At 34.7% G+C, this 12,251-nt stretch overlaps 1 protein-coding gene across 1 annotated transcript in view; it reads left to right on the top strand.

The window, feature by feature from the left end:
• Positions 1-12,251, top strand: part of LOC5574038 — a 92,079-nt gene that overhangs the window by 6,754 nt on the left and 73,074 nt on the right. The window contains exon 2 of the mRNA XM_021843073.1: positions 1,946-2,397. Coding sequence (XP_021698765.1) covers positions 1,946-2,397 — 452 coding nt within the window. The remainder of the gene's footprint in view (positions 1-1,945; positions 2,398-12,251) is intronic.

Below are 12,251 nucleotides of genomic sequence, written 5' to 3'. Positions count from 1 at the left end.
TTTCATAAGCACTGTGCAATTTAAAAAGAAAATAACTTTGAAAAGTTTTAATTTTGGAGCATCTAAAATATCATTCAAAATAACTCATTTTTCAACACTGTGGGGCAAGACGGCCACTGAATAAACATGTAATTGTACTTGTAATGAAATGTTCTTTATTAACTACTAATATCACTTACAAAGCAGAGTCTTATTGAAAATTAAAAAAATATTGCTACTGTCAATGTAGTTTACCGTCATAGGGGGATGCTTTATATCAAAGTCCAACACATAAGGAACTCTCTACTAGTCAATTCGTACAACTAAAATAATTATTTTTGTATCCATTCAATACGATATATGCATTACCATATTTTACGATGGATATACTTAATACTACACTAGATCAGCACTAAAGAACGGTAAAATCTTGATGTAGGTAAGTAAAACAGTACTTAACACGCCGGAAAACAAGTTATTATTGAATATTTGGAGAGAAAAATCACTTAAGATTAAAAATGTCAGCTATTCTCCTACTAAACTTTAGAAGTCTCAAATGGTGTCTTATTTTGGTTTATTTTTATGGTTTTTTGATTATGTTTACATTTCTATAAATTTAAATCCAACATTTTTCGTTTACCAAATAGGTGGCACACTTGCCTCAATAAGTATATATTTCAACCAAACTGGATTTCATATGTACACTCCCGTGCAAAAGTTTGGGTGCACCCCCTAAAAAACATACAAAAGTGTTCTGTCCATAGCTCTGTGATTACACGTCCAATTAAAACTCCTTAAGCCGCATTCGAAAGGCAAAGAGTTATTCTTACTTCGTATGTATTTTTCGAAATACATTTTTTAAATTGTGTATACTAAAGTTGTACCTAAAGTTGTTACATTTTTCAAAACACACACTGAAAAATCATATCTAATTTTCTCAGCATTGGATCGACCAAAATTGTAAATCAAAGTGTCATTAGAATCGTAATCTTATATTCTTTGAAGAGACCCCATGAAATTTTGGCGGAAAAATCTGAAAAGTATTCAAAATCAATGAAACAGTCAGTCAAGTCATCGTGCAAAAGTTTGGGTTCACCCCCTTAAAAACATACAAAAGTGTTCTGTCCATAGCTCTGTGATTACACGTCCAATTGAAACTCTTTAAGCCGCATTCGAAAGGCAAAGAGTTATTCTTACTTCGCATGTATTTTTCCAAAAACATTCTTTGAACTTTGCAGTGTAAAACTAAATTCTTTTTTCGTTCAAATGACATAATAACTTACACTTTTGATTAGTTTCACGATGTACAGTACGTTAGAAAAATCTGGTAATAATCTACCTTTTAAGGTGAAGATGAATCGAAGCCAATATTCAAATTTTCAAGAGCACGGATCTGGAGAACCAAACATCCGTTTAAGCTGAAAACTTAATCGATTGGTCACTAGCTGGTGGTGACCAATCGATTAGGTTTTCAGTTCAAACAGATGTTTGGTTCTCCAGATCCGTGCTCTTGAAAATTTGAACTTTGGCTTCGGTTCACCTTCACCTTAACGTGGTTATTTAGAAGCAACGAAATCTTATAAAAATCCACTGAAATTCAGTTGTTTATATAAAAATCGATGTAAATGCGTGAAAAGTAGACCAATTTTCATCATTTTTTGATCATTGTAGTGTGAATTATAACGGAATATATTGCACAAAGATAAAATATATTTTTAAGTTCTTATAAAAAGCAGGGGTGACACACTTGCCCCAAAGTCTGCTGAATTCCCTTAATTTTACCAAAGATTTTCTTGATTTTATGAACGAATTTTTGTTTGCGTTTGTGTGCTTTCTGTAAAAAATGGGTCATTTATAAACATGACTTTATACGTTGATCAATTTTATTAGAAATTTATTTACTGACATTAGCTTACCAAATTTACGATACCATAGACTCACTTAATCTGTTCATCGTTACTTACAGGCTTCCCGGTATGAGCTTTTAAATGGTTCGTTTCACTGGTTAATAATTGATAAAAAACCAAACGTCGACAGCTCCATCGGCACCGCCAACGCATTTGCCAGAACGATAGCAGTGGCCGCATCAGACCCGGAAAGATGGACCAACGAGTACCGATATCGCAGCGCAGAACACGGCCCAGGCTGCCACCCATTGGCAAATTTTACAAAACCTTCCAATCCGCCCGGTGAACATTATGGCTTGACTGCAGCAGCCAATCGGGACCAAGAGCGGCCTGGCGATGACGATGATGCTGTTGGTGATTATTACGATACTGGTCCGGTTGATGGCGATGTAGTTGATGAAATTTTTGGTCGGTTCGAAACAATGAACATCAGTATCAACGCGGAAATTACGTTGGTAAAAGCATTGGCAGGAGATGCATCCCATCGGGACTTTGCGCTGTTCGATATATGGTAAAAGAGTAAACAAAATGTTCATGCTTGGGTATAGCTTCTAGGAAAACGCTCGCTTAGCTTAGCTTTTGCATGGTTAAGGGAAAAGCAGTAAGAGAAAAAAAATCGAAAGGATAAATGGTGGTTAGAACAAGAAGGTCAAAATATGAAAAGCCGCAATGGCGAAAGGTTGAAAAATTTCATTAGTTCGATACAGGCACTTCATTTAAAAGTATGGACTTCATGGCCCAACCAAGTTTGATAGGGTAAAGAAATTTCTGAAAAATATATGTAAACAAATCTCGAAGGTGCAATCTTAGACATCTACACTGCCCATAACTGCATATTTGTAACATTCGACAAAAGTAGGCATTGAGTAAATGGAATATCAAGTGTGCATTTTATGGCAGTATGGGAGGAAACAAAAATTTCTAAAAATTGACAGGAACTCAAAAGTGCTTATTTGAGGTCGATATTTCGTACAACTCATATCGCATACTAGGTAAATTGTAAGAAAATAATTCTGATAGAAATTTCATTGCTATCACATTACGAGGCTCATTTATAATCTCAATGTGACTGTTATGCGGTTATAATTAACAATGAGACAAAACAACTTGGTATTTTTTTCGAATTTTCTAGAACAATCTCACAGATTTCAGTAAGTTGATCGAAAGTATTTATCATTTGATGACTCTCCATGGTATTAACTCCATTTTGTCAAAAATGTCGAATGTGACTGTTTTGCAGTTATGGGCAGTACATAACGCTGTAAACTTTTTAATTTGTGCTTTGCTAAAACTATTGAGCCAATCCATGCCATTTCTTGTGTTTTTAAGAAACTTTTGGATTTTATGAATGAATGTTTGGAGATATCTTAAAGAATTTTTAGTGAAATTTTTATAGCGATTTCATTGAAACTCTTGGAGGAATTCGCACAAACTTTAGAAAAAAAAAATCTGAGAGGCAAAATTATATCTTGTGATGTTGCTGACGTCTCGTTAGTGAAAATCTATGTACTGCCAGGGTGGATCTTAGGAATAAATCCTATGTTGAATGTTGATAAATCTTTTGTATGCTTTCTTATAAGATCTTTGTTCTTCTTCTTCTTCTCTGGCGTTACGGTGGGACCGGTGGGATTCGAACCCACGACCCTCAGCTTGGTCTTGCTGAATAGCTGCGCGTTTACCGCTACGGCTATCTGGGCCCTTTGTTAAAAGCCTGATTTTTAGTTGAACTATACTGCCTATTCGAAAAAAAAAATACCAAGGTTATTTGTCACATTGGTTATTATAATCGCATAACAGTCACATTGAGATCATATATGAGCCTCGTAATGTGATAGCAATTAAATTTCTATCAGAATTATTTTCTGACAATTCACCTAGTATGCGATATGAGTTGTACAAAATATCAGCCTCAAATGCCTCAAAATATCAGCCCACAAAAATAATTAAAATGGTCACTACTCAACGCATAGATAGCACCACCGTAGCCTTGTATGTTCAACAGAACAGCAATGCATTATGGGCCGCAAACTAACTGGGTAACGAAGCATTTCAGACATTTGGTATGATTGATTAAGTTTTTTTTGTAACAATGAGGATTATCTACCGACATTTACGGATAGTTTGAAAACCGTCGGCTTAGGTGGCGCCACAAGCCGTTTGAGAAAATAAAGAATCTTCTCGAAGATGCCCAAATTATACAGCCTACTATTTTCGAATTATTACTAAAATAAGTTCAAATCTAAAACAAGACGTGTCAGGTCAAAGTACAAAACCGAGACCGCCTTTCAAAAAATACCACTTACCATTGGTCGTTTTGGCAAAGGCTTACTTTCTCATCGTTTAGTTGGATTGCAACAGAGCACTTTGTTGCTAGTTCATAAATTAGAGATTTTACCAAATGTTTTCAAATTTTTCTTGAATCTGAATAAAATTTGCTATTTTGTTCCTTATCCGGAATAAGGATACAAGTGTTTTTGGATTTTTTGATTAGTGATCATATCCGAAAAATGGTGGCCAGAAAAATCGCGATTCTACACAATTTTTATTTTAAAAAAAATTATTGCTTTTGAACCGTTCGACCGATTTTCAATCTTTTTGAACAAAATGAAAGCTAAAGATTTTAACTTTTCAAAAAAAACATATAAAACTTTGAAAAAATATTTTATTTTTACTTTAAAATAGATTACAATTTCTAAAAATAAACTTGGAATTTTTACATTTTATCATGAATTTTTTTTTTCAGATTTTTCTGTTTTAAATTTTGTCTGAAAAGTTGAAATTTATAGCTTTCATTCCATGAAAATGATTCAAAATCGGTTACGCTGTTCAAAAGTTATGATTTTTTTTTAAATAAAAAATCTAATGCGCTGAGACCTACAGTGTGTGCCAATGGAAAATAACTGATTTTTTATTTTCAAAAAGATATATCCCAAAAACTAAAAAGCATACATTGCTGAAAATTTGACATTGAACGTAAAATTTTCAGAACTTTTAAGAAAAAATGAGAACAGCAATAGCCCCTTTGGTCCCGAGGCCTTCGAAACACGAAAAACGCAAATTATTTTTTTTTTTTTGACGTTAACTACGTCTTATGGCAATATACTGGGTGTCAATTGAAATCTAAAATATTGCGACCGTCACGAAATCATGTAAGATTTTGAATAAAATTAACTCAGCCATTTATCGGTAGATTTTCGATATTTTCCCACCAATTGGTCGGATATGTATACAACATTTTGCTGAAATGGAGAGAACTTTTGATTTTCGACGATTGACTGTCGAAAACTGGGAAAATGTTGACCCCTTTCTTACGCAACCCAACCCACGATTCTTTTGGGTTGGCAAGTGCACTATAAAAGCAGACCGATTTCTGTTTCTTTGCTCATTCTTCTTTTGACGTTAACTACGTCTTACGGCAATATACTGGGTGTCAATTGAAAATCTAAAATGTTGCGTCCGTTACGATATTATGTTAGAGTTTGAACTAAAGGAAGGCTGCAACTATGACAATCGACTTAAATTCAAATGCAGAAAATCACTTGGCTTAGTTAACGTCATGCGGTCGTGTCTTGTACACAACCCCCTCTGATTTGTTCATGTAGAATATACTTGTTTATTTGAAATTTTATATTTTTCCTGAATAACCAAAATTTTTAGCTTCCATTTCGTCCAAAAAGATTGAAAATCGGTCAAGTGGTTCAAAAGTATAAATTTTTAAAAAATAAAAATTTTGCAAAATCGCGATTTTTCTGGTCACCTTATTTCGGAAATGGTCACCCTAATCAAAAAACCCAAAAACACGTGTATCCTTATTTTGCATAAGGAACAAAATAGCAACTTTTCACGGAATTATGTGACCCACTAGATCGGTTTTTCATGGAATGGCTGAATAACTCAAAACACCAAAACATACCTTCCTGAAATTTTACCGTTTCATTTAGTGTTGTTCTATGTTGCCTAAGTTTAACCTTATGATTTTTTGTACCTATGAAGATATTGAGGATCAAAAATATCACTGTTTTACAGGTTTTCTCGTTATGTCTTGTTTTTTTTATTCGTCATATTATTGAAAATTCTCCACTAGAGTTTGTGTTTGTCAACCAGCAAAAAAGCATGAAAAATTATTCAAACAGCCTTATCTTTGAATGGTAATCGAACTTACATTCTAATTACATTATATTACTATCATAATAATTATCGATTCATCGTATTGCACAAAATTCAAAACATTTAATCAATGATCTACTTATTTTTTCTGAACCTACTCGGTTTTCACTTTTAGAACGTTCGATTCCCGGAATCAAAAAACGAAGTAGGGCAGATTCCCGAAACCTTTAAACTACTTTCACCATTCTGTTATATGGAGACGAAGTGACTTAGCCACGAATAAAAACAATATATTATTTGAGTCGATTTTACTCTGGCACAAAAACGGTGCAATAATGTTGAAAAAGCGATTTTTTCTTTAACAGTTGTAGAATACATTATTTTAAATTAATTTTCTCCGTTTGAAATTTACTAAAGTCGATTTGAAAAAGTAATTGAAAAATATTAGCTGACATGCACTCAGGCAAATGTACTGTCGATAAACATAGCGAACCCTTATGCAAATACGCTACTAGACATCGGGTTGAAATTCATAAATGTACCTTATGCAACCGAAATTTGAAAACAAAAATAGTTTAAGTAGATGAAAAAACCGAATTTAGTACTATACCATTTTATTCCACTATAGTTTGTATCTGTTAACAGAGTTTTTGTTCCTGCGTTTCTAATGATTTGATGTGTTTGCAATATATTACAGAATGTTGGAATTGTCAGTTTTCATTTAATCTGGGCACAACTGAAGTGACGGATCAAATTTGAAATATTAAAAGATTCCAACTATAAAAGTAAAAATAAAATGACCATCATCGGTGTTGTATAATTTCAGAAGTTATTTTTCTACCTGTTTCTACCCGATTACCCCGAATGCCACTACCCATAATGTACCATTGCCCCGAATGATGTTTCCCCGAGCGTACAATTACCATTATTTACATTGCCCCGTGATATTGTAATTCGGGGTAATGGGTCATTCGGGTGTATGGAATTCAGGGTAATGGCATTCGCGGTAATGTCATAGAATCTTTTCAGCTAATAGTGAATAATATTGGTAAGGGTATGCGAAATACCGAATGATTCCGTCAAACACGCTTCGAAACGAAATTCCGCGGAATTTCACGGAATTCATACACGCGAAATTTTTATTTTACGATTTCGTTTCGTTTCGCCAAATTGTAAAAATATTTTCGCGGAAAATTGAAAACAAACGGAATAAAACGGTATTTCGCGAAATTTCGAGAACCTTAAAACATGAGCATGAGCATGAACACATACGATATATCCATGATTGACCAGAACAATCGAAGTTGAACAGAGATTTTATGAATGGGGCTTGGGATTCTCTATGTGCACATATCGATAGTTTAAATTTTGAAAGTCAATAACGGCGCCGGCCTCGTCTTTACAGCCATCGGGGAAGGGAAGGATTGTTAGGAAGACAACTATTATTGTTACTAGAGACCGAAGAACCCTCTGCATATTCAATGTTGTCATGGAAAGGATATTCGGTTAGTGGGGTAAGGTTAAAATCTGGGAGTCACTAATGGTTGGTTGGTGATGCGATCCATGATGTTTTCATGCCTAATTGAATTCGCAATATAAATTGGTAACAGCATTATACGACAAACCACGGTCTGGTCTGCCTTCGATTGATTTTCACCTTAAACGAGGAAGATCCGTATAATATTTTATATAAAAAAACAAGCTAGGTTCATTCAAGCCTACCCAGTTGTAATGAAGGTGATGAATGTCATAATGAAGAAATATTCAAAGAGGTATGGCAACATTCATATGTGATGAAAAGTGATGAGAAAGAAGTATCATAGCTGAAGTGATGAGAAAGAGTATCGCTGGACTAACAACAACAGATGAAAAAAATCTCCTTAGCGCATTATTCATTTTGGCTACTTCTCATGGGTGAACAAAACCTATTTCCACTAAAGCACTATGCATCAGAACGTGTGAATATCAGCAATTACGTACAGTTGGGGTGTAACCGTTTCGTTACATCCTATTTTTTTTTAAACAGTAAGATCTATTTACCTTAATAAACTTAAATATTGCACATTAAATTTGTAAAGATTATGCAGGTTAAAAATTTCTCAAAATCCATGCAGCAAAGGATTTGCTGCTGGTTAAGATTTCTGTTGATTAATAGTGTATTATTTATTCTTTTAAAATACACTCATTCTTTCAACAAACTTTATTTCATAAAATTTTCAACTGGGGTTTTGAGTTTTAGTAAATTCTTTATTCTTATTAAAATATTCATTCGTTTATCAAAAAAGTACAATTGCATCGATTTATCTATTTGCTAAGGGAAACCGATATTCTGTACCAGGATATCCAGCCAGTTCGAAATTTGTGCTAGTGAATTGACTTCTATACATACATTGACATTTCCTACGCATAAATGTTTATAGTTTTATCGTGAAAACACAAAGGAGTACGAACTATGCGATTTTTTGATTTTTTTTTTCTTCAAAACATGGCTTTCGCAACCATCTTTCAATGTTATACTGAAACTAGCACTTTGTGTATGAGACCCCAATATTTGTTTAAAAACCTGAAAATAATACAATCAATCTAATGCAATTTCGAAAAATTTCAACTACTTTCAATTACATTTTATTATTATCTTTACTAATTCCAGCGGAAAAATACCGTATCACAGAGATAACATTTGAAAAGGCTACGTTTTTCAATGTTTTAACTGTTCAAAGTTCTTTGCTAAGTATTTAGATTGGAAGCTATAGTTTTATCGATTTTTTTTTACATATTTCATATTGATCGAATCAAGATCGTCGACCTGGTTTGTTACAAATACTCCCTTTTTTTTTCTTTCGACGTCCTGTCGAAGTTTTATTTTTTCGACCTTTTGGCATTCGACATTTTGATTTTCGACGTTTTGTCCTTTCGACGTTTTGTCCTTTCGACGTTTTGTCCCTTCGACGTTTTGTCCTTTCGACGTTTTGGCATTCGACGTTTTGGCTTTCGACATTTTGTCTTTCGACGTTTTGTCACCCAACCATAAAAAGGTTACCCTCCCTACCTGCCGAATTGAAAGTAGCTGTAAAAACTATAAGAAGTCACTCTATTTGTTTGTATCAAAAAAATAATCTTTACGCAAAAAAATTTCGCGGTATATACAGAAAAATTCCGTTTCGTTTCGAAACATTTCGTGAGGATTTGAATTTCGTATCGGTTTTAACGGAACATTTCAATTATTCGTTTCGTTTCGCTACGACTAGTTTTGAAAATTCCGCAAATCGTTTCGTTTCGTATCGCCATTGAAAATACTCATATCGCATACCCTTAAATATTGGTAATGAAATAAGAACAACATACTTACAGTATAATTTCTTTTTCAAATTTATTGATAATGGGAGAACACTAATTCAAGCATTAATATAATTCAAGTTCTAAAGAAAACCTCAACTTGTACAAATGAACTGCTGTATTTTACTGACTCATTTCCTTTTTCTGTTATCCCTGCTTCTTTTATCTTCCTGCATCATCTTCCCCTTCGCACGTTTCACTGATTTTCTTTGCTTTTCTACCTCACTCAACATCTTTTTCTCTTCCCGTTCGGCTATTCTCATTTACGCTTCTTGATCACGCACTGCCTTTTTCTTTTCACATTCTGCAGACTTCCTACACTATACATCCATCTTTTTTTATGTTGATCTTATTTCTTTTGCTCTTCTACCACACGCTCCAGTTGTTTACTTTCACGTTCCGCTAGCTTCCTTAGTTCTTCCTTCACCCATCACTTTGCCTAAGTTCACGTTCCGATTCACTTATCTCTTCTTCTTCGCGCATTAAACTTTGTTCTAATGTTTATCAACTTTGGGTGGAATTTCAAAAAACTTCTGAGCCACGAGATGGAGTTTCTTTTTTGAAGATGGATTCCTTTTTATGAGTTATTGCCAGGCTGCCAAGGTAAGAAATTACCTGTATGTAAATCCTTATACGAGCGGATGCCACCAGAATTACCAAATTAAAAATACATGCTTTCCACCTATTAGGGATCCTACTGCTGTCACTTGAAAGTTCTAATGCACAATTCCGGTTTTCTAACCCGTTGTGAAAATTGTTTGAACTCCCGTGCGTACTAGTTTATTACGCATTTTTGACGATGATTTTCAAGATACCAAGAGCATTCGCAGAACTGTGCTTTACTTCAACGCCATTTTTTGAATCATTAGCGTTGCATTTGTTTCGACTAAAAAGTGATGAAATATGTTAAGGTAAAGATTCAAATTGGAATTGGAAATCAAAATTGGTACAGCACAATAATCTTCAAACAGCTATTGTACTGTTCATAAACTGCATTTACTCCATCGGGGTTATAAAAACCTACTTAATGGAGACATCGTGATCAACAGTTAGTGAAAAAAGGGTGCAAATTTCACAATTAATATGTTGGAAACTATGTTCACTCTTTTTAGCATGTCACTTAGAAGGCACGCAAATCAATCGTAACAATGACAAGCGATCACATTTTGTTTTTTACAATTTACAAATCACGGCCTACTCATATTGGATTAGCATAAACAACAAGTTGCTGTAATAAGAATTTTAATGGTAAAAATAATGAAGTTTCAATCAAGTTTACGGGTTTCGTTCCTACACGGTACCTCTTCATCCTACAAAGACAACTCAGGAAGTTTAATTTTGTTATTTGTAATGTAATTGCCAAAGAATATGTTTGTTCAACATTCATGCTTTTTGAATACCTAATAAGGCCTGTACTCGAAAAAAATGCACCAGACAAAAGTGTTCGCCAAAAATTTATTTTGACGCGGATTTTCTTGAAACTTTCAGGGAATGAGCTTTAAAAACTTTATTCAATGTTCTTTCCTCCGCTGAAAGCCAGCACCATTCCTCTAAGACCATCCATTTTGTGCATTGGTGGAGCCAACCTCTTGCTTTCTTCGATTAATGCTCGTTTTTAAACACCTTGGACGATTTTCGAACTTTGGCCTTCATTACAGTCCAGGATCTTTCCACCGGACGAATTTCTTGTGAATTTGGGGGCTTGGCGGTTTTTTGTACAAAAACAACGTTATTGTCTCTGTACCAATCCAACGTCGACCGCGCGTAATGGTGCCAGATCCGACGCTTCTGGAGGTACTAGGTGCGGTAAATTTCGCTGTTGATGGTACCCATTGTAATGTACGGTTTACTCAGTTTAGGGTGATGTGCTAGTATCCATCGTATTAAGCATTGATTAGTGAGAACTGCAATTTTCCCAGTATTGCAGTGAATGATACTGATTCAAACCGATGCCAAACAATTCTTTCTCAAAACGGCTTTAGCATTGTACAATAAGATTTTGATAAATCTTGATCTCTTTCTGGAAATAATGCAAAGAAAATGTATCTTGCCGTATTCTCAATCCGTCGTATCGTTTTCATTTCTGTCGCAATAAGTTTCCAGATCCGTCTCCAACTTACGGCTCACTGTGATAAAGTGAGTGGTCGAAACACAACATATCAACGCTATTATAAAATGTTTTACTAAATATGTAAATATACGGGCATCTTCCTCCATTCCTTCAGCATGATGTAATATACTAATTTACTTTGAAATTCATTGTTCGTCATCAAAATTCAGCCCAAACACATGAACACAATTCATTTTGATTCATTTCGGTGAAAAAGTGAAAAGTGAATAATTCAAGTGAAGCTGTTTAACGAAATACAGTAGTTTTATTGCATTTTTGATGTACAAGTGTACATACAATGACAGCTTTTACAAAATTACACTTGGAAAATGAATCTATGTTGCAGGTAAGTTTGAATATTCCCCGTAGTGGAAAATTTTAAGTTTGATACGACTAATAATAGCGCTTACGACGAAGTAGAATGAAACCTTACCACATTGGCATATGGCTTGCCAGAACAAGTATTTTTTGGCGAATTTGTCCATTTGTTTTAGCCTAATGTCTTTCCGGTATCTGCTTTGCGTCTGCCTTGATGTAGGATTCGTCATCCATAACCACACATTTCGGAATCGTTAACCACTCTCGATACAGCTTCCTTGCGCGGTATTTGGCCATCGTGTTTTGTTGATTACGCCGGTTCGGTGCCTTCCGGACCTTAAATACACGAAGCCCTGCCCGTTTCATGGTTTGCTGAACGAACCAGGCGGAACACTTGGCCTTCAGAGCCACGTTGCGAATAGAAAGGCTCGGATTACGCTAGAAGTAATCCAACACCTTCCGGGCCTTCACAGGGTCAGCTGTCTTTGATTTTC

Source organism: Aedes aegypti, chromosome 2, assembly GCF_002204515.2.
Source record: "Aedes aegypti strain LVP_AGWG chromosome 2, AaegL5.0 Primary Assembly, whole genome shotgun sequence".
Lineage (NCBI taxonomy): Eukaryota > Metazoa > Arthropoda > Insecta > Diptera > Culicidae > Aedes > Aedes aegypti.
The sequence above is the reverse complement of the archived record's forward strand: the minus strand, read 5'-3'. Positions and strand labels throughout refer to the sequence as shown.